At 43.7% G+C, this 23,648-nt stretch overlaps 1 protein-coding gene across 1 annotated transcript; it reads left to right on the top strand.

Moving 5' to 3' along the window:
• The first annotated feature begins 4,131 nt into the window (after positions 1 to 4,131).
• Positions 4,132 to 23,291, top strand: cds1 (CDP-diacylglycerol synthase (phosphatidate cytidylyltransferase) 1). Its single transcript, XM_034596225.1, has 13 exons — positions 4,132 to 4,486; positions 13,115 to 13,272; positions 15,333 to 15,429; positions 15,526 to 15,623; positions 16,920 to 17,059; positions 18,848 to 18,906; positions 19,951 to 20,033; positions 20,392 to 20,479; positions 20,596 to 20,664; positions 21,652 to 21,804; positions 22,060 to 22,179; positions 22,843 to 22,946; positions 23,051 to 23,291. The coding sequence occupies exons 1-13, from the start codon at positions 4,418 to 4,420 to the stop codon at positions 23,184 to 23,186; spliced, it is 1,374 nt and encodes a 457-aa protein (XP_034452116.1). The 5' UTR covers positions 4,132 to 4,417; the 3' UTR covers positions 23,187 to 23,291.
• Positions 23,292 to 23,648: the final 357 nt, after the last annotated feature.

A 23,648-nucleotide genomic window follows, 5' to 3' on the forward strand; every position in this document is an offset into this window, starting at 1 on the left:
GACCTCGCTCATCCGGCGTCCTTCTCCAAGCAGCATAAGGAAAAAGATAAAGTGATCCGCCTGTGTCGGACAATTCACAAATTGGCTTCTGAGAAGAAGATGCTACAAGGTGAACTTGAGGATGCTCTACATGAGAAAGACATTGCTCATCAGGCTGCCATCTCCCAGCAGCATAAAGACACAGATAGACTTGACCAGCTGACTCTGGAAAATCACCAACTGGATTCTGAGATCAAGAAGCTACGAAGTGAACTTCAGGATGCTCTACGTGTCAAAGACCTTGCTCATCCGGCGTCCTTCTCCGAGCAGCACAAGAAAACAGATAAAGTGATCCGCCTGTGTCGGAAAATTCACAAATTGGCTTCTGAGAAGAAGATGCTACAAGGTGAACTTGAGGATGCTCTACATGAGAAAGACATTGCTCATCAGGCTGTCATCTCCCAGCAGCATGAGGACACAGATAAAGTGGACCAGCTGACTCTGGAAAATCACCAACTGGCTTCTGAGAACAAGGAGCTACAAGGTGAACTTGAGGATGCTCTACGTGAGAAAGACCTTGATCATCAGGCTGTCATCTCCCAGCAGCATGAGGACACATATAAACTGAACCAGCTGACTGTGGAAAATCACAAATTGGCTTCTGAGATCAGGAGGCTACAAAGTGAACTTCAGGATGCTCTACATGAGAAAGACGTTGCTCATCAGGCTGCGATATCCCAGCAGGAGGAGGAACTGGACCTGCTGACTCTGGAAAATCACCTACTTTTTTCTGAAAACAAGACGCTACAAAGTGAACATGAGGATGCTGTACGTGAGAAAGACCTTGCTCATCAGGCTGCCATCTCCCAGCACCGTGAGGATACAGTTAAACTGGACCAGCTGACTCAGGGAAATCACAAATTGGCTTCTGAGATCAGGAGGCTACAATATGAACTTCAGGATGCTCTACGTGAGAGTCAGCTCACTCGAAGGTACAGCCAGAAAGACAGAGAAGCTCGCAGCAGACTCGAGAAACAACTGAAGAAGGAGAAAGCCTTCATCTCTATGAATCAAGCTACGATTGCTAAGCTCCAATATATGGTCGATAACTTCAAAGCAGAACAGTCAGAGAGCAAGACAAGACAGGCCCAACCTGAAAATGCCCTAAAACAGGAAAAGATACAAAGGGCTGTCTTGGAGGAGCGAGGCAAACACTCTGCCTCTGCCTTTGAAAAAGAAAGGGAGAGAGCTGCTGAAATTGGTTCTGCTCTTGAAAAAGAAAGGGCCACAAGATGTGCATGTCTTCCGCTTAAGGGAGTTATGATCAAGAAAGTCAAAATATTGGAGAAGCGGCAGAGTTTGCTTCCGAACCGCCTTGAAGCTACAAGAGCAGTCGAACCTTCAGCGCACATTACGACCATAATGAGATGATACTTTTAGCCCAGCTGCAGGAGGATGACCCTGGTCGTCTTTCACAACACTCTCTCACAAAATAACACTTGTATACTCGTCTTCATGTTATAATTAAAGATGATTAATTTATGTTTTCGTTTTGTCGATATTGTTATTTTGCCCTGATATAGTGGTGATTGTTCACTTTGAGGGTGGAGAGAGACAGAGAGAGAGAGAGAGAGAGAGAGACTTTATGAATTTTGAAAACAACTTTATTAGGTACTATTTTTTGACAATACACATTGAAACACCTAATAAATTATTTTAAATTACACATTTAGCTATAAATAAATAAATAAGAGAATCACACAAAATAATCAGTACAAACGAATTCTCGAGTTGTCACAGAACATAAAACATCTTGAAAACACCACAGATCATTAAAAGAGTCCAGGTCACCTGCTGCTTTATAAAAACTATCTAATCATGTTGACACCGACAGGGACCGACTCAATGTGGACGTTCTGCTCTACCTTCCTCTTCCTGGTTATGTACACGGCCATCGTAGCCTGCCCTAAAACAAAGTTTAAAAGATGGCTTTTGTGTTTTTGTTGGCAAGTGTATTTAAAACCATAAGCAAAAACCTGCTTGTTAAAAACCTCTTTAAAACTGGTAAAAACAACTTGTAAAAACAGAAACAAATCAGAGAGACGGTGACACTCATAAAAACAGTGAAAGATTGTTTCCTTGACACTACAAAATGGACATTTGTCTTCCACTGTGTTCTTGATTATTGATATAAAAGTGTTCACCGGGTCCTCCACATTGGGGGAAATGGAACCATCTTTAAAAGAGTTTAAAAGCAAGATGTCCTGATCGGCCAGTCTTCTCCTCCAGTGGTCAAGTACCCTCTCCATCGTTCTTTCTGATTTAATCCCCAGTTTGTTGGCCAGCCCTGTGGGGTCTTCTAGTCCAGGCCCGGCTAGCTCCACCACCTGGCCCAGCGTGGAGACCCCCGCAGGCTGCAGCACTCTGGACAGGGTAACTTGTGCCCAGCGGGGGGGATCTAAAATGGTCCCATACAGGACAGGCTCCTGCAGCAGCCAGTGCAGGGAGGCCCCCTGTTGCATTCACTCTTTTTTTTTAAAGGTTCCAGACTTTACAAACACTCTTGTAAAAACCAGGAAGAGATGGTGAGATCATCTTGGTATCGTTCATTAAAAACAGGCTAAAATCCAGACCCAGGCTGTTAGAATGTTAGATAGAGGTCTCCACAGAGCGTCCCTCAGCAATCTCTGGATGAACTGGAGGCGGAAGGCAGCGCCCCTGCTGGCCAGATGGACCAGACACTCTGTGGGAGGGAGGGAGGGAGGGAGAGGGAGAGGGAGAGGGAGAGAGAGAGAGAGAGAGAGAGAGAGAGAGAGAGAGAGAGAGAGAGAGAGAGAGAGAGAGAGAGAGAGAGAGAGAGAGAGAGAGACCACCGCAGACATGCGTCAAGTTCAACAAAGAAACAGACTGAGACTTCCCCTTCAGAATAAAGCTCTCCTCATCTCTTAATAACAGATCGAATGAATATATGAGACAAAAGTTTTATTATTCAACTTCTTAATGGCAGTTTTTCCTTTAAAAGGAACAAAGTAAAAAAGTTTGTACTTCTTCTCACTCCTTTTCGAATATGTAGATTAAATCATTAAGTGTTTGATTTCTTTCCCCTCATCACTGTTTGTAAATAATACATTTATTTTGTTTTACTTGTTTGTATAATTTCTCTTTTTTATTTACATGATCGAAATAAATAAAAATGAATGAATGAAATAATGCTCTTGATTTGCACTTTAACTACGTTGGCTCAGTTGTTAAAGTTGCTTCTTGTCAACTGTTTTGACAATTGGTTGAATAAATGTGGTGAAAGTTAAATCTTAAAAAAATTGTTCAATCTAAAAGCAATACGATGCATGTGTGTTTTAACTCAACCAACGGTTGAGCAACTGCATTCATTTTACATGCAAAGCAAATAAATCATAAAACAAATTCAGCCTGTGATTTACCTGATGTTACAGCTATGTTCCTGTGATGACAGTATTTACATATGTTGAATTGCTTGATTATAATATGTCAGGCAGAATTTGGTTGTTGTACCTGGTTGAGCTGAGGTCATTTTTGTTGGAAAGTTTAATCTGATGCAATTTGTCATATTTTAGAAGATGTTTTATTTATTTTTTAAATACATTATGGACAATTAGCCAGATAACTGTGACGAGGAATACAATTTATAATATTTGCCTTTGCTGAGGAGGTGATGGTGTTGAATGAGTCAGGGAATAACTCATTAAATCTTCATCTGGATCTGCATCATGTAATGGTTTGGGGAAAAATTAAATATCACCTTCTTAAACATTGCATTTTTCAACATTTTCACAAATTTATCTTGGAATAATTCAAGTTAGACATATCAAGGTAAGTGACTGAATTTAAGGGCCTTTTGGGGCCTTGGAGAAGGTTTGAGCTCAACTGAGTAAAAGTCGTGTTCCCTGTTCCCTAACAATAATTTCAATGTCCTGTTTTATTGTAGTGCTGCAGTTTTATGGGAGGGGGTTGTGGCAGGCACCTTTACTACTTTCTAAGATAAATAATTAGCAGATGAATTTATAATAAAATACGTTGATAGTGTTGATCATTAACATTTTTAAATTTATCGGAGAAGCAAAGAGGAATGAAATGAGCGATGAAGCCTTTTACTGTGAAAGAGTCCAGCGGAAGTCGTCAGTGTCGGTTGGCGGAAGCTGACGGCGGAGGGAGGACCGGAGACTGCGGAGATAAACAAACACACGCAGCGGACTCTCCACTCACCTGCTGCGGACTCTCCACTCACCTGCTGCCGCTGCCGCAGCTCCGCGTCCGACCCGGGTCCAAGCAGCCAGGAACGGAGAGAATAGCCCGGGATACCCTCCTCTTCCTTCCTCCCCTTCTCTTCACCCCCACCCCCCCCCCACCCCGGAGGCGGCGGCTTGTGTGACTCGCGTCCCGGCGGAGAACCGAGCGAGACATGACGGAGCTGAGGAAGCGAGGCGGCGGCGGAGCAGACACCGACAGCACCGACAACATCAGCGACAAGGTAACGGCGTGAAGCCGGAGAACAGAGGCCGGTTCCCCCCCCCCCCCGCCGAGGCCCCGGCCTGTGGAACGGGTTGGGCCGGTTTGTGGCTGCGGTCAGACCCGCGGGGCTAGCTGCGGATACCGGTTAGTTAGCAGCGGTTGCTACATGAGCTAATGGGTTAGCCTCCGGTAATCCCGCAACAAGCTCCCGCAACAAGCTCCCGCAACAACACGGTGACGAAATAACGACTTTTATTTCGTGGGACGTTCATGGCATCTTGGGTGAAGATGTCCCCCCATGTTTTAATCCTGTCATCAATGACACAGAGTCAACAACAACAGTATAATAATAATAATAATAATAATAATAATAATAATAATGTATGACGTTTAATAGTTCCTTTATTAAACGTAGCACATTTCAAAACAAAACATCAAAGACCTGACGTCACACTAAGCTGCAGTGCAAGTTACGTAAAATGACCAAATATATTTGAAATGTGAATTCAATCCTGCCAGTTTTTCAAATTTTAATTAAGTTTTCAGTGAGATTTCTCGGCTGGAAAATATGAAGTGTAGCAAAAACTCTGCTTTAAAATAATGATTTCAGTGCTGAGGCCATTAACGATCAATAGCATTGATTGATCTTGACCTGTCAGTCTTCACTTTCTAATCAGCTGTTGACCAAACAATGTCCAGTCAAACAGGGGCGACCCCCCCACCCACCCACCGGCTTGTCCCTGCATAAACTCAAACCAGAAAAGAGGTTTCTGGTTAGAATCCTGACGGGAACAGGTTCTCCCAGTGTCTTTGTGAGTTTTTCTCCGGCTTCCTCCCACAGCCCAAAGACCGGGGGTTTGGTTAATTGGAGACTCTGACTTGTCCATACGTGTTCTCGTGGCTTAGGTCACCGTCTGTGGGTTTCTGACATTGGTTTCTAACACTGTCTCCTGTACATTAGACGATCGTATAGTTCAAGAGGGTTCTCACAAAATAGTTCTTGCTGTGGACTCAACCCTCCTGCTCTGAGGGCTCTTACCTCCACTAAGGCTGTTGTGTGTTCACTGCTGTCCATTGGTTTGTTTGTTAACACTTCATGCGTCGTCTTGTGCAAATCCCTCAATGTGGCCTTCATGCAGGTTCTGACTCTCGCTGTGTGGAGTTCAATCCTCTCTGGAGCCTCTGGTGCTAAAAACAGATTCCCCACATCAGTCACATGTGCTGTGCATCTAAATGTATTCGTCCCCGGTGGTTACTGTTGCCTGGCCGTGTGTTTACATTCAGGCACTGAGCTCCACATTTGGCTCTTTCACGGTTAGTTTTTTGGCGAGTCTGCCGTCGTCCCAGGGAAGCCCCCCCCCTCTGAGCACCAGAGATATGTGAGAGGCATGACTCGACAGGGTTCAAGCAGGGATACAAACTGTTTGTTAACCCTTGTTTAAATTTATAGACGAGTATAACACTCTTTCCTAACAAATTGTGAAATATTCTCCATCAGGATTTTATCATTTTCATTTCTGTAGCATCGAGTCACCAAACCTCAGCCTGATTTATTAGCTTGACTCTGGTGACTCCACGTGACTCTGGTTTCCACACCCTGATTGGCTTGTCCTTAAATGTTGTGAAAAACACAACACAACAAAGCAGCAACACGACCTATTCCACTATGATTCAGATCAGAAGGAATAAACTGAAGAGAGGGTCCAACCCAAGTGTTGAAGGGAGCAGGGTTGGGCAACTCGTTTTCTAGGATGTGGCCCTGTTGTTGTAACTGACAATCCTCTGTGTCTTGTGAAAGCAAAACAGATCTGCAGAGAGGGAAGAGGAAAAACCCGTTGGGCGTTGAAGTCGGCTGCATAATAGACCAAAACCCTGCCTCCTCCATATTAGGCAATGGCACACAGGCTTTTGCTAAGAAGAGTGACTTCTTATCACGCTGATGTATGTTCAAGTGTTATTTAATTTGGGGCTTTAATTGGTTATCTGTTGCTATAAACATGGGGCAACGTCATGATTGACAGCTGAGAGTGACTCCCTAATGGTCAAGAGTGTGAATCGACGGGACCGTGAAACCGTGGCGTCGTCCCACGTTCTCTACTCCGCCGACTCTGGCTCCAAATGAAGTCGACAGTGCAAAAGTGAAGCGTTCGTTTCTCTGATACTTTGGCCTCATTTCTGGATAGTGGAGAAAAAGGAATGGAGGTTCTTCATCCGTCCAGTCTGTGATGTGTCCCCTGAATTGCGATGCTGCCACTGCTCACTTCCATTTATTAGACAGCCGCATGCAGTGTGTGTGCTCGACTTACATATTGAGCTCGCGTCCTTCACACTGCTTCTCTCCAGTCACGGCTCTAACACCGTTGTCGGGACAATTAGCGGCTGTTCAAGACCCCAACACGACAGTTGACCTTGGTGGGCTGTCTGCTGGTTGGCTGGGCGTAACGGAAGCCTCCAGCAGCAGCAGCAGCAGCAGTGATGGTGGCAGCAGGCACTTAAACGCTCTGATGGTCACAGCTTCATTCCACACAGACCTAGTTAGAAATGTCTTGGGACAGCACAGGACTGTTATTCATGTGGTGGCTCTGTGTATAGATAGCATCATGTTGTGTTTTCAACCTCAGGCTCAGTAAAGTTAAAACACAGATACTGTAGATTTTGTTTTTTCCCCGTTAGTATGGTTCTTGGAATAGTAACATCGGTTTGTAAATCTCTCGACCACCGTTGGATAGATTGTTCTTTATGTTGCTTTTTTAAACTTCTTGGCTCTTACCCACGCGTGTCACCATTGTTTCTCTGACACTGGAGGATAACGTGCGTCTTCGTGTTCTTACTGACAAAGCTCTGATTAGCTCGGATGAGAAAAACAACCCCCAGCACCAGACCTCTTTTAAATGGCTGTTAAAATCAGAGATGTGGCTGAACCTGCAGAGATCTTGAACAAGGTTACTTGCCAATGGCAATTTTATTCGAAGAAACTCAATGTACTTCAATTTGAGAAAATACATTAAAACTAAACAAACACACGCACATACAGATGCAAAGATAAATACTATAATAACAAATACAAGAGCATTATATAATACAGCATTCATCAAGTACACCACTCAGGAACCAATTAGAGATACCACATAATGCTAACAGAACATGCTAACATTCGGATGTACTCTATGTTGGCTATCATGGTAGCATTTGTGGAGGGTGTTATTAGCTATCATGCTAAATGTTACACGTGAAACTACACTTTATATAAAGATGGACGACATCTACACTTCCTCCCGTTGTACACAAATGTGGCCAAAAATATCTTGGATACGGATGCTGCTATCTTTTGCTTTTCACGCCATTCATAGCGGGCCAATGTGCTAAATGTCCAATGGTAAACTAGTGTTTTAACAATGAAGTACTATAAGCATGTTGTGCTAAGCTGTTGACTTGCTTACATGCTAACATTAGCATTCAGCTCAAACCAATGCAGAGCCAGGCTCGCTAAGTTAAGTCATGAATGAAGACAATGTATTGATGTATTGTATTGACGATGTATTGATTTCCGGTTTGAGTGCCACCTCTGAGGCGTCACTCTGTCTCCTGGACAATGTCCCTTATTGCTTCGTGCAGCACTTCAGAGAGTTGGAAGTTGCAGCAGTGCTACTTCAGGTCAATGTTCGCTGCTGATTAGCCTAAATCCTTCCTTGCAGCATGAGTGAACCAATGCAGGCTGTAGCTTACTCATTGATCCTCAATGAGCCTGGCACTGCTGCTGCTGCTGCTGCAGGTCTGCACCTCACAGGTGTAAAGACGTGTTTGGTGTGCCGGGGGGGGGGGGGGGGGGAACTGCTGCCATGAAAGCAGCTTCTCACTGCGATTCAACCTTCCAGGTTAATCCAGAGCCGTCTGGATGAAAACTGTAGATCACGGCCCCGTGTTCGGTTCTTCTGATTAAAACTAAATGGTTGTAGATTCAGTGGATGCTGGTTGCTGCTCAACTCACCACACTATGTTTTTAGGTTGAGTTTGTGATGACTCAGGGTTTATTCATGAATGTTGGCAGGTTCTGTTGTGTCTGGTGATAGTCAGTCTGTTTTAGAGGCTCTGCTGTTTCCTAAAAGGTAATATTGTTATAGAGTTAAAAAAATGTTCAAAATAAAACAAGTTTGAATGAATTCTGTGTATTTGAGTGCGTCCCACATGTAGTCGGATGAAACAAAGAGGTCAAACAGACTTTGTGACTCACAATCACTTGTCCTGATTGTCCGCTCAGGACAGGTTTTTGTCAGTGTATGCTTGAAATACAAACCACCATCTGTGAGTGTACATGTGAGACTCGATGAGCCGGATTCATTGGACCTTTTTTAAGTAGAAAACCATTTCACCTCCACTGTCACTGGAGGGAAATTTGTCACCATAAAAGGTTTCGTTAATCCTGTCAGTGCTGCAGACGGTGGTGTTAACTGTGCCCATTTATATTGTCAGTCATGCTTTGGACATTCTGGGATAACCTTGCACATCCACAATCAAACACACTTGGACACGCACCCGAGCAGGAAACAGCTTTTTATCTGCAGGGCACAGAGGCAAAACCAGTTAGTCCAAGTTCTCTCAAAGAGTGAATATCATCAGTTCTGCTTTTATGTCCCAGACTGTCCCAAAGTCATGGGTTCAGTGAATCTATCTCAGATTTCTTAAAAGTCTGAAATCCATCTCACGGGTGTAAAAGTAAAGAAGCAGAGATTCTCCAACTGGTTTGATGATCTGGTTTCAAACCCTCTATTTGCACAATGGCACGTTTGTCCCCTGAATTCTTACAGAAACACATTCTTAGAAAAGATTTTCACAAAAAGTAAAAATGTCAGTATCGGGCTTGGAAGGCAGCGGAAACATAATTAAATTAGGAGTTTATCTCTTAGTAGAGAATTTAAGGTGCGATTGCACTGAGCTAAGTTTTCCTCAATCTGTGTCGTCATTATTTCAGAATCTCTGGGTCTGAAATGCTGACACATTATAATAGTTTGGTGGTTTCTATTTGTAGTTGGTCAAATTTAATCATCTCACAAATTTACCAAAACATAAAACCGTGATTCTTTTGTTTGCATTAAACTGCGACAGCTCTCACGTGGTTTTAATTGTTTTCCCTCGTGCGAATTCTACAAAGTCATCGTTGTTTCATCCAAATGAAATGAGCTGCTGGGATTTGATTTCACGGTAAAGTGGAGGCAGAGGATCAGGTGTCAAACAGCAAAACCGTGTATTAGATAAAGTTTCGGATTCCTCCCAAAGGCTAAAAGGAGGCATGTCATCTTGATGTCTTCTGTGTCGTCGTGATGTCGTGTCACAACAAACTTACCCGTGTGTAGTAATGACACAATAATAATTATAATGACGGTGCTGGTATCTGGAGGCAAAACGACTGGAGGCAGTTGTAACACCGGGGTTGTCACGACTTTATTAGCGACTCATCGCCCTCCTCTCTCTCCTGTGACCCCGACTCTCTCCTCCTCCTCCTCCTCCTCCTGGCTCTGCAGAGAAGGCATTAATAGCCAAGAGAGGAGGACAAAGACGACAGGGGAGGTGAGATGAGCTGCAAGGACAGTCGCAATGCTGCTGCTGCTGCTGCTGCTGCTGCTGCTGCTGCTGCTGCTGCCTCTGTCTCTGCAGCTCACAGATTGTAGGAAAACATGGGCGTCTGGTAGAAGGTGAATTCTTGGATGCACCACCGGCTGTGGCTGCTTTTGTGTTTCACTCAAACCTCTGTTCACAGTGTTTTCTGTCTGTATCAGCCGGTGTTGATGAGGGGCTCAGGGTGGCACTACTCACGTTGATATCACGCAGATTTGCAGCTTTGTTTGACTGTGATTACACAGCAGGTACCAAACTTCACTCAATAAACAAAAGATTAACAGTGTTGGACAGTTTGATTAAGAACGTTCACACAGATTAAGCTTTAATAACGTAGCTCTGCATGTAACATATTCGTGTGGTTGAAGTAATGAACTGACCAGAGGCTCGTTTCCCCGTCACCGAATCTTTTATTAAGCTGCTGACTAACGGCATCAACGACACACGGGTGAGAAAACACGCTCACTTGTCATATCCAGGCACATTATCATCATCATCATCATAGATTTCCATCCATCTATTCATCCGTCATCTATACTTTTAACGTTGGTCACGGGGAATCATGACTGGAAAATCATGAGTTATAATTTCCCAAAGCCTGATGTGATGTCGTCAGATTTCTTACTGTATTCAACCGACCATCAAATATGGCAAAGAACTTCAGCCAATCATCACATTTTAATTATGCCTCGAAAAAAAGTGATTCTGTTATCAAATATATAGAACTTTGAATTAAGAAGTTTTAAATGTAAACATTATTAAAATGTAAAATATAAACTGTACACAACTTTTCTAATTATTCTGATTAGCTGGTTAAATGGTCGGTCTGTTTAAACAGCTACAGATGAACTTGTTTCTAGTGGTGACCATGATTTCAAATGAAACTGTCTCTCTTTGACTTCAGTGTGAGTCGTGTGAGTTATTATTTTCCTCTTTCAGTCAGGACACCGTGTGTAAGCATCGCCGTCTGAAAGGACCGTGTAGCTTTCCACGGTTTCAGTCTGCGGGCCTGAAAAACGTTTCCTCATTAAAACCTGAGTAGAAATCTACACTTCATCTTCTCTCCTGAGCGCTAATGCCAACTGAAGTGACCCCAGGCTAATCACAAAATCTGGACAAGATCACAGACCTTCTTTCTAAATGAAAATCTGTCCGAGTTAACCCCGACGCCCTCCGCTCACCGTATTTAGCAACGTTTGAGTAAAAGCAACCATGAAAGGGAAAAAGTGTCCAGGAGCATCAGCGAGGACGTCAAGTGCAGAGAGAAACCTAATCTCCTACTGTGTGTGTCTGTGTGTGTGTGTGTGTCTGTGTGTGTGTTTGGTTTAAAAAAAGACTCCCTTAGGAAGAAGAAGCGTCTCCTCTCACCACTTTGTTACCTCACAGACCATTACTGGTTAATTTAAGAACAAAAGTGCTGGGTTTCTGTCACTTTACTTACTTTTTATAGAAGTTAGAGTGTCCAAAGTAACTCTGCTCAATCCGTTTGCCAACATAAAAACTTTTTTACAGAATAAATAATGTGGAAAATATGTGGAGTTATATTTACACATTTACTTTCTCAATTCACCTTCTGTATATTTGCTTGTGTTTTCTTTTTATTCATAGTTATTTATTGTAACTGCTTCGGGTTAAACTGTTAAACATCAAGTTTCAAATAATCCATTTCTCTGTTGTAAGGTTTTGATAATTACATTTTAGGGATCATTGCCAATTTAAAAAACTAAATACACACACACACACACACACACACACACACACACACACACACACACTGGGTCTGTTGACTGGGTTTAAATCCAGATTAAAGATTCATTAACACCAATGAAGAGGTTTGCCTCCCGGGCAGCCGCCTGTTAACCTGGCGACACTCGGTGTAGACTTTCAGCTCCGTCATCCTCACGTTTCTTCACCAGCCTCCAATCCAACATTTTCTGCTTGTGTACATTTTCATGTTGGAATTATGACGTTGGGATTAGTTTAAAAGATGGAAATGAAATTCACTTCTGCCTCTGGTTTTAAATACGACCACAAACACACCCACACGCCGCCACGTTTACTCACAGGCCGTTTGAATCACAGCCAAGTTTAGAAGACACATGAACCACTTAGAACCACATGTCTAGGAAACTTCATCAGAGAGACGACCTATATCCTGTGTGTGTGCTTCATATCCCCCCCCCCCCCCAATCAGACAATACTAACTTTATTTCATTCTAAAAATGCCAATTAGAGCCTTTTCTTACTAGCTAACAGATGTACAGGGGTGAAAACATAACCTCGTCGTCATTTATACCATTTTACTGGTTAATCTGACCAATATGTAGATTGTGTCTCTAATATTAATGGTTGTGAAAGTTGATGAATTACTCCACTCTACGACGTAATGTTCTGACTTCGTAGTGACATCATGACGACGTCGTTCCTTCCATAAGATCATAATGATTTTTTTCAATCTATATAAGCTTCAAGTCGTGTCTGTAGGACGCAACGATACCTCGAAAAATGCATTTTTTTAAATGTGCATCACATCATTTTCTGATCAATATTTATTAACTTTTTCTCCGTAGCTCTATTATTAGCAGCCTTGACCTTTAATCGATCATCTGGAGATAAACTCCCAAATAATAATTAGTAAATTTGGTGAAGAGCTGTCCATGCTTTATTGAGTTATTTTGTACACACACACACACACACACACACACACACACACACACACACACACACACACACACACACACACACACGGGTAAAAGCAATACCCAATTAAAGCACCATCTGCTGAGTCGTATGTTTCCCTCCTCGGCTCAGACTGATGACGACCTCAACATTTACTTGTCGTTTGCATCTCAGCAGCTCTCAGTGTCTGACCTCTGTCTTCTCACAGGACGACTTTCATGTTTTCCTTCTCTGTTGTCACCTTACGACTCTGCTGTCTGAGCTTTCTACACTAACCTGTGTGTCAGGTGAACACCCACCATCTTGAAACACTCTTTGAATATCTCTCTGTGTGTGTGTGTGTGTGTTCTGACAGGAGGCCGATGGTGATGACAGGCTGGGTCTGCACGGTGACGCAGAGGGAGAATGTGACGCCGACTCCAAAGCAGACACTCCAGATGTTCCTCTCTCCACAGCAGACACAGACAACACTCCACAATGCCTGAACAAAGCTCTGGAGGGCCTGCCGCCCAGGTACACACACACACACACACACACACACACTCCCATACACTCTCACTCTCACTCTCAGGAGACAGATGCTAGCAGCTGCTGTTTGTTCCTGAAGTGCATCCTCACTGCTCGACCCTGCCACAGGACTATGGGACAAATATCAGCCCATATTCCGAAACTGAAATAACCTGGTATACAACATGTTATCGGACTTGGTCCAGAAGAGAGTAAACTATAGACGAGGAGCAAATGCCGCTGCTCTCCAGGGATCAGTTTCGGAGTTTCTACAAAACAAACAGGAAGGATTGAGGATCTGTTAACACGTAGCTCAACAAGCTTTATTCAAGATGGTGGGAAAACATCAGCAGATGAACTGAGGTCAATTTAACTGTGAACAATCATGTTCAGGAAATAAACCGTTTTATTTTTAAATAAATCACAAACTCCCACGACTGGATTTCCTTCCCTGCTGTGATTTCAGCCATAATTCTACTGTAACAAGCAGCTTCTCCTCCATCTTTTCTAGAAAGACCCTGACAGGGTGATTGATCACCTCCCCTGCACCATGTAGGTTAATTGGACCAGAAATAGATTGAAGTCTGCAGAGGTGCACGAAGACGCCCTTATTAATGTAGTGGAGGAAATACAGTAACTCTCTGTTAATACACTGCAAACATCGACCCGGAGGTTTACTGCAGGTCTGTGACACATGGGGTCATATATATATATATGTTGCCGGCCACAGGTACAGTTTAAGAAGTTCATTGACCACATGAATTGAAACTTAACACAAGTCCTGTTTACATTCTGACAGTTTGCAAAACGCTTAATGCCAGGCCTTCAGCAGTGTTGATGCACCAGGTCCGGTCTGCAGCACCTTGCATGACGGAGGTTTGATACACGGATGAGTCGTGGAGGGGGCGTGACCAATGAGCGACGGCCAGGTTACAGGGCTTAAAGGCTCACGAGGAGGGAAGCACTAATCCCCGCTGGCTTGAACGGCATTGGAGGTGGTGTGCTGCAGAGAGAGAGCTGTGGATGAACAGACTGCAGAGGGAGGGAGGGAGGGAGGGAGGGGGAGAGAAACATATGGAGAAGCTGTAGTAAAAATAAAGAGGAGGAGGAGAGGCGGAGGGAGGAGGAAGGGTGGTGCTTTGAGTGCAAGTGAGTGAATGATGATGGTGGGAGGGAGTCGGAGAGAGAGCGAGCGTTGTGCTGCGTGGAAGCAGCAGCAGCAGCTTTTTTGATGACGCAGCTGTTTTCCTCCTCCATTCACATCCAGGCAGCTCCTGTGCAGCTGTTAGCTCGTCCCTCTCTTTTGTTTTGCTCGCAGGCGGCGGGCATGCGGCAGTTTGTCTCACAGCAACACGGACCGGCTGACGTGTTGTGAAAAACACATTCCACACTTTTGGCCACGCTAGCGTCACGGCACAGGTCGTACTGGTGAAATGATTTGATGTGAGGTGCCGATGGTGATAATGAGCCTTGAGGCTGCACCAGCTTAAAACAGGCCGCAGCATTTCTTTAGATTACACTTCTATAGCACTTTTCTTGATGACCCCTCAAAGCCTTTTTACAGTATTAATACAGTTTTTGACATTCCCCCATTCATACTTTCTCTATCATGCATCATTCATACAGTGCTGGCACAGCCGTCAGGGGCCATTTGGGGTTCAGTGTCTTGCTCAAGGACACCTCAGCACGTGGTCACACCTCTGGTCAGTGGACAACCCGCTCTACCTCCTGAGCTACAGACGGCCCCTACTTTTAGTCCCAGGAACTTTTTCAAGGAACTGAAAGGGTTCCCTCTTTGACATGGAGGGGGCCGTGTTCGAGACCTATACTGCAGCCAGCCACCAGGGGGAAGGGGGTGGGTGGATGTATCTAAATGACTTTGGTGACTCCAAAGACATCGCAGTTAAAAAAATAATTGACGAAATACTAACTGGAGCTTTGGACATTAAATAATATACTGTATACTTTCCTCTCTCGCCATCTTCCTTTCATATGGAGTATAAATTAATCAAATTAGTTTTCAGGAGGGAAATAAATCACTAATTCAAAGTTTCCATTCTCCACAGATGGAAGAACTACTGGATACGAGGGGTTCTGTCGTTAGCCATGATTTCAGGCTTCTTCCTCATCATCTACATGGGACCTGTCACTCTTTTATTAGTGGTAAGTGGCAGCACTCGATACCATAGCTGGTGTTTGAGTCGTCAATGCGTCTGTTCACGTGTCACGCTTCCGCTCTGCTCCTGTCTTCTCATCTAGGTCATGACCGTCCAGATCAAGTGTTTTCAAGAAATCATCGACATCGGATACAGAGTTTACCGTTCCTACGAGCTGCCTTGGTTCAGGACTCTGAGCTGGTGAGTACAGGATGTCACGATAGCAGCAGATATGCTCTAGAAACATTTATTAACGGAGATTAGTGCAGTTATCTGACCAACCTCTCATTCAGCAGCACAGTACGTGTGTTAACAGACAAACAGGAAGTGGTTTGAGAATCAGTCCAGCATCTGCGGTGTGGTCGGAGATAATTCAGAGGGTGGAATATTTGAATTTCAGACTCAACACATGTCGATTTCAAGTCCACGAGGATGTTCCAGGGAATTTTACAGACTGTTCTGGAAAAGAGCAAAGACAGACTGATTTATTGGTTCACAGATAAAAAACGTCGGATATGAGCCTTTCACAGACATAGAAGTATATGTGTTGGTTTGCTGATATGAAAACTTATTTTACAGAATAAACCATGTGCATTTATGTTTCTAATTATCTAAATAATTTAAATTTCTTCATTCAAGATCTATACCTTTTGTGTTTTCTCTTTATTTAGAGTTATTTATAATAAAGTTTATGGTTGAACTGTAAAATATCAAACTTCTTTTACCTGAGATCAATCTTATCGAGCAACATCTTTTTCTTACATATATCAGCTGATATATTGATATCCGAATCTTTTTAACTTGCTAATATCAGTATCGACCCAAAATAATCTATATCACACGAGCTCTCGTCTTGTGGAACAAATAAAAACACATGATCAGCATCGTGAGCACCAGGAAGTATTCAGATATAGTTCTGATACTCAAGTTAACCTTTACATCTGAGCACCAATGGTCTGTTACAGGACCCCCGGCTGTCTGAGCCACCTACAGCCTATTGTATGTTATAGTATAGTGTAGTATAGTGTATTGGTATGTAAGCAGGTGGAAGAAGTCCGTCAACTCAGTTCTTCCTTCAGTGAAACATTGACTCGACTTCGTCTGCAGCCACATTCTCAGAAAATGCAACATCCCCCTTTGTTTGCTCCCGTTTCTGTTGCAGTGTTACCTTTGTGTACACAGACACACACCCACAGCATGGGAGCAAAGATCACTGCCGTGTTGGAAACAAATGGAGGCTAATTGAAACTTGCCCTTTCCCCCCAAGGCCACCCATCACACACACACATACAGCAGGTCAATGTACAGCCAGTGTAACACTGTCAGACGTCTAAACCCAGTGACCCACACAAGAGGTTTTTCATACATTAGCTCATTTCTTCATAAAGACAGAAACTAAAGACAGAGTGCTTCTTCATAAAACCAAGAAGCACTCAAACATACTTGAGGCCAACTCAAATAACATGTAAAGTAAAACTAGTCCCGTCTGTTTCTCAGGTACTTCCTGATCTGCGTCAACTACTTCTTCTACGGGGAAACGGTGGCGGACTACTTCGGGGCTCTGGTGCAGAGGGAGGAGCCGCTGCAGTTCCTGGCTCGCTATCACCGCTTCATCTCCTTTGCTCTGTACCTCGCAGGTGACTCCCGCCCTCAAGACTCCTTTATCTCAGAGAAGAAAAGAAAAACGTGCTCTTTGACCCCTGGGCTCCCAACCCCCTTTTCTTTATGGACTAGATGTCACCATACGCAGTCTGTAGAGGAGCCGAGTTACAAGTCACATTACTGAGGAGGAAATAAAACAAAAACAAAAACCCGCAGGAAGACGTTCTATATAAACGTTTATGAGTTTTTAAAGTGATTTTACATTGTGACATATTGAATCTTTTCATGTTCCTGCAGCAGGAGGTTTTTATTGCTCCGCTAATCTGCAGCCGGATGTGTCATAAAACACTGAGCTGAGCTTTCATCGTCACATCGCAGTTAACCAGGGATTCATATAAATATCTGTAAAAAGAAGTGAGCTTATATCCTGGATTTTACTGAATTTTTTCTCCTTCTCTGGATCACATGACACTAATTTACAAACACATGCTTCTTCTTCTTCTGGTTCTGCATTTATACAACGTGGAGAAAAGGGAAAAACACACATTACACACCAAAGAGGAAACAAAAGTCAAGAGTTGAAAAATTATATCATCACATACCGAACTATTACGTGTGTTGATGACAGTAAAACTGAGATCTTCACTCAGGCCTTTCCATAGAGCAGATGGCAGAACTCTGGTTATTACTGCCTTTACTTTACTGTGAGCAAGATTAGACTGTTAGTCTGCAGGATTACGCAAAAACTACCTCATGAATTTCCACGGGACTTGGTGGCAGGACGGGTCAAAGAAGAACCCATTACATTTTGGTGCACATCCAGGATTTTGAGGTTTTCTGAGGGAATAATTCATGGATCTAGATGATGAGGCACATTAAGGGGAACTGAAATCTAGCAGTGTGTGTAGCTTGGTGCAGCTTGATTGAAGTGGACTGTTGAAAGCTCCAGTATACTCAGACGAGTCTTATTATTTAGTGTTTACACAGAGACGACTTTTCAAATTAGTCCTGACTTTCAGCTGCGTTGCTGCTTTAGTTTTAACATCTACAAGAACAAAGTAAATTCTGAAAACAAGTCTTTTACAAATTGATGTTCTTACTTTGGAGACAAAACTAAAAACCACATTTGCCTTTTGCATTTATTAGAATAAAACTGTAGTCACAAATGTAACCGCTGAGATATCTGCATGTGACGATATTTCAACGAATATATCCTTCGGGGCAAGAAGGCTTTGACGAGTAAAAAGATTTTTAAACCAACTTGTCGAAAAGTACAAATTAAATGGAATAAAAAAACCAACATCCATCTGAATATAAATCAAGCATTTCCAGAGGATTTGGGTAAATTAGTCCTAAACCACAGTGTAAATCACAGCAGCAGCAGTTTAACAAAGATTCCCTGTGGGATGAATACAGGTTCTGTCCGCTGATCGCTCAGTGGTGAACACGTCGGCCCGAGTCTCGCTGACATAGCTGCCTTTCAGTCGACCCAGCACCGGCGTCGGCTGCAGTTTCACACCCCAAGGACGCCCTGAAGCAGACAGCCAGTTCCCAAGGGTAACCCTAACCCTAACCCCGGACTCGAGAATGCAAATCAGTGTCCAAACAAGTCACAAGATAAAACTCCTCTCAATGCTTCATGTAAAGAATAGTCTGAGTTGTGTAGTCACGGTCCTGCTACACACACACACACACACACACACACAGACACACACCTCCCTGTACATTATATATGATGTGTTACTGTTGTTCTGATCCACAGATGTTTAAACCTCTGTAATGTTGGAGTAATAACTGACAGCATGTTGTCTACTCTTTCACAGGTTTCTGCATGTTTGTGCTGAGTTTAGTGAAGAAACATTACCGCCTGCAGTTTTATATGGTGTGTATCAGCCCAGTAACCCTCTCCTCCTCCTCCTCCTCCTCCTCTACTACACCACTTACCTTCCTGTCCACCTCCCTCCACCGCTTCCTGCTGAGATGGGTCTCCAGGTTCTGGAGTCTCATCTTGTGCTTTGCAGTTTGCCATTGGAGAAGTCTCCTTTTAAATGCTGTGACCCTTCTGTTATTGTGCATCACACACGTTAGCTGCTCTCAGACACGCACTGAACTGTGGGTGATCCCCTGACGTTCTCTGGAGGGGCTGTGTGTGAAGAAGTTCCAGAAAAGTGTCTGCAGCAACTGACTCACACACACACACACACACACACACAGCTCCTCTGGAAAAGTTCAGTCGAACAGCTGATGTTAACAGTGCGTGTGTGTGAAAGCAGCTCCAGATTATCTGTGCACGTCACTGTGCAGAGTTTAAACCTGGATAACTGCCGGACTTCTGCAGTGGCTTCAGCTTCCTTTCACTTCTCATGCATCTGTCGAGCTTCCTCTGACATCTGAAGGCCGCTCTAGTGCAACACAGTTTATTGGCCTGGACTGACTTTATTGCCCATTTTGCTTTTATTGAGTCAACGTGTTTTCATTGAGCAGGCAAATCTATGCAAATGCTTTCATTGCAGACATTCGTAGAGTGTTTTCATAACCACCTATTGAAACGTGATCATTTCAAGTTAAACCTTTCTGGAACAATTTGACCTTTTCATCATAATTGATCTTGTATATGAGGTAGATTTCAAAAAGCTGCTGCCTTGTTATTTGCATGCATCTCCGCAGAATCCTTGTTTGTGACATTTGCTCCACCTGCTGCCTGCTCTTCTTCATATATTATATATTTATTATATTTAATTGTTTTGATGCATATGACATTTGCTGTTTATCATCTCACTCTGCGGCTCCGTCAGTGTCCTTTCACCTCATTGGCCTGTTTGTTTGTACATTGCACTATTTCTGACACGAGCCAACTTCTGAGCAGGCGCGGCTACATTCCAGTGCAGTGACACTGTCGTGTTTGTGTTTGTGTTTGCCATTCCAGTTTGCTTGGACCCATGTGACCCTGTTGATTGTGGTAACTCAGTCCCACCTTGTCATTCAGAACCTGTTTGAAGGAATGATCTGGTAAGCAGGACACAGACAGACCAGAGGAACCGGCCCTGTTATCTCTGACTATCACCACATATGTGTCCTTGCACCCGTGTTCACTGTTGTGTAGCTCGTCATTCTGTTTAAGTTCGAACACAATCATATTCTGTTTTAATTAACTTCTCTGAAGATAACAAGTCATTGAATTTCACAATAAAAACACACGTTGCCACAGTAGAAAACCACAAGTATACATTTTCCCTGTCTGCCATTTATCAGTTTATAGAGTAGATCATATATTTTCCAGCCACAGAGACGAGATCAGAGTTTCTCTGGTGGTTGGTTTCATTTCTCCCTCCACCTCTAAACTCCTTTGTTAAATCCTGTTTTCCAGGTTCATCGTTCCGATCTCCATCGTGATCTGTAACGACATTGGGGCGTATCTGTTTGGATTCTTCTTCGGGAGGACGCCGCTCATCAAGGTAAATCAAAACGCCATCTCAGAGACGGCGTTTATTTAAATCACATGTAGGCGAGTACAAACCACGTCATGCTGATATGAAAGACCGACGCTGTTTCTGTCTCTCGCCCCCTGCAGCTCTCGCCCAAGAAGACCTGGGAGGGCTTCATCGGCGGTTTCTTCTCCACTGTGGTTTTTGGCTTCATCGTGAGTACATCACATTCGCTGCTGCCTCACATGCTCTCGTGTTTCAGGGCTGAAGTCGACCACAGAAAATCCTACAGGGCTGAACGCTGTTTGCAGAGTTTACACTCGACTTTGTGATCACATCAAATCGCAGCGCACTGACGCCGCCTTTTGACGCGGTGTCGATTCCTTTTAGAGCCGACTCTGAATGAACCCTCAGTGAATATCAAACAAGTTCCCTGTTCCTCCCACCGCCGGAGAGAATGGATTCATCCTGGAAGATTATGGATGAAGCTGTTTCTTCTCTCTCTGAAACACCAGTTATCGATGGTGTTTGAGGAAGTTTGGAGTAAAAGTATAGATATATATAGATAGATGAAAATGTAAAGCTGGAAGTAAAAGTACCACATTTACTTTTCTACTCAAGTCAAAGTGAGTAAATACTTGCTTTTAAATATACTTGAAAACATAATGCTTTGTTAAAATGTAGTGGAGTAGAAAATACAAATATTTGCTGATATATGTTGTGGAGTAAAAGTGAAAATAAATCTACTCAAGTAAAATGTACATAAGTAAAAGTAGATGTACATCCCAGACTTTGGGTGGACAGCGTATTGAAGGAGGGTGAAACCGTTTTTCCGTAGTAAAACTCTCACTAGTAAAGATAAACACTCCAACTAAAAAGAATGAGACGTGTAAACCGTAGCTGGTTATCACAGCCGGCTGCTGGAGATCAAAACAGCCGTTACCAAAGCTGCTGGCAGTTTCCCATCATGCCTTCAACTGCCAGACACTGTTTTCATAACTTAAAGTCACATGACCTCCAGCTTCCGTCTCACGCTGTGTTTGGAAATTAGATTTCTGTGATTTTAATCAGGACACGAAACTTTCACTGCATCTTTTGAGTGTTTCCAGGAGTGCGATGATCCCGATGAGGTGACACATCGATGCACTCGGAGTCAGACGTCGATCTTTACTTACTGCTGTTGTTTGTGGTTCTGCCCTCAGCTGGCGTACCTCCTGGCTCGCTTCCAGTACTTCGTGTGTCCTGTGGGATTCAACAGTGAGACCAACGGCTTCACAGTCGAGTGTGAGCCCTCGGATATCTTCGTGATGCAGGAGTACACACTTCCTGTGGTCGTACAAAACATTGTGACATGGGTAAGCCTCTGTCCCTTTGGCATCAACTCAGACCTTTGGAAATATGATGATTCATTATCGTTAATACCTTTTAATATATTTGTTTAGTGCCATATTATTGTGAAACTATTTTCTGGTCGTTCCCAGAGTCTGATTGTTGACTAAAGGCCATTCGGCACATTTCTAAAAAAAAACATTAGCATAATTTAGCTTTTTTCTCCTTTTGTAAACATTTGATTAAATCTTATGAGATTTCTCTCTCTCTCTCTCTTTCAGAAAACGGTGAACCTCTATCCGTTCCAGATCCACAGCATCTTCCTCTCGTCCTTCGCGTCGCTCATCGGGCCGTTCGGCGGCTTCTTTGCCAGCGGCTTCAAGCGAGCCTTCAAAATCAAAGTAAACACCTCAGTCTTTGTCTTCGTCTCTGTCCTTCACCAACAAGCCAACACCATCTGAGATTTGCTTTCCTGCGTCTGACATATTGTCTTAGTCGTGTTTTCCTTTCTCATTTTTAAAACTAGACGCAGTTTTCCTTTTAAAATCTGTATTAGTATTAGAACCAGACGTTAGAACATACACTGATCACCACACTGTGTTTGACACAAGTCATTTTGTACAGGCAGTTATATGCGTTTACATTTGTTTCATATATTCTCAAAGTTTTTACTTTAATCTCAACATTTACACTTTATTCTCGAAACGCAAAATCTTCCTCTCCTCATTTTTATTCTTGTACTTTTCCTCTCCTGTAGATTCAGGTGTTGTTGGATAAATATTTTCTATTTCAAGCTGTGGTCTTTGTGATCATAACTTGAATATCAATCCCATGTCGTCATAGTGACTCCACCTCAAGCCTCAGGCTCACAGACACAGAGATTTGTTTAAGGGCGACATTCAAATATTCTAGAAACTGGTCGATCCACTTGTGTTAGGTCTCTTGGATTTGACTCAGCAGCACACACAGAGGTTGTGGCGGTGAACTGCAGCCTCCTGCCATCAGACTCTGTGGTTCCTGACATGTTCTCATGCTGTATCTCCCTGGTCTCGCTCCTCCTGCAGGACTTTGCCAGCACCATCCCCGGCCACGGCGGCATCATGGATCGCTTCGACTGCCAGTACCTGATGGCCACCTTCACGCACGTCTACATCGCCAGCTTCATCAGGTAAGAACAGCACGAGCGCGGCTGCTAATGACACTTTAAAGACGTGGGGATACTTTCTGACGCTCTTGTCGCTTGTTGTCTTATTTGTGTCTGTTGTGTTGCAGGGGTCCGAACCCCAGCAAGGTGCTGCAGCAGCTGCTGATGCTTCAGCCCGAGCAGCAGCTCAGCATCTTCCACACACTGCACTCCCAGCTGAGGGAGAGGGGCATGCTCCCCCCCGCTGTCGCCCAGGCTGAGTGAACGACTTCACGGGGGGATGACGGGGGAGTGTGTGTGTGTGTGTGTGTGTGATGGTGTGGATAGTTTGTGTAGGCATGTACACACACACACATAGTCACACACACACTCGCACGTATGCCTGTATGGTGTGTGTGTGATCCCAGGCCCCCCCCTGCTTCCGTCGTCATCCTGCCGCCTCTTCATTCGACTACAAACCAGCGCGAAATCCCACCCGAAGCGACTCTCGTTAAAAAAAATAACAAAACACAAGTGGCTTTGTTGCTTTCCACTTGGAGCGGCACATAAACTACAACGGCAAACAGGAAGTCCACATCCTGAAGACTCACGGACGGAAGATAAAATGTCTCATCACACAACACAGACTTCAAAGCACACAGCTTTCCCGGCGCAGGTGGACGGTGGACGTGCGGTTTCCCTTTGCGGACGGCAAATATTGCACTGAACAAATGGATTTAAGAAGCT

The sequence above is a fragment of the Hippoglossus hippoglossus genome, chromosome 9, assembly GCF_009819705.1.
Source record: "Hippoglossus hippoglossus isolate fHipHip1 chromosome 9, fHipHip1.pri, whole genome shotgun sequence".
NCBI lineage: Eukaryota > Metazoa > Chordata > Actinopteri > Pleuronectiformes > Pleuronectidae > Hippoglossus > Hippoglossus hippoglossus.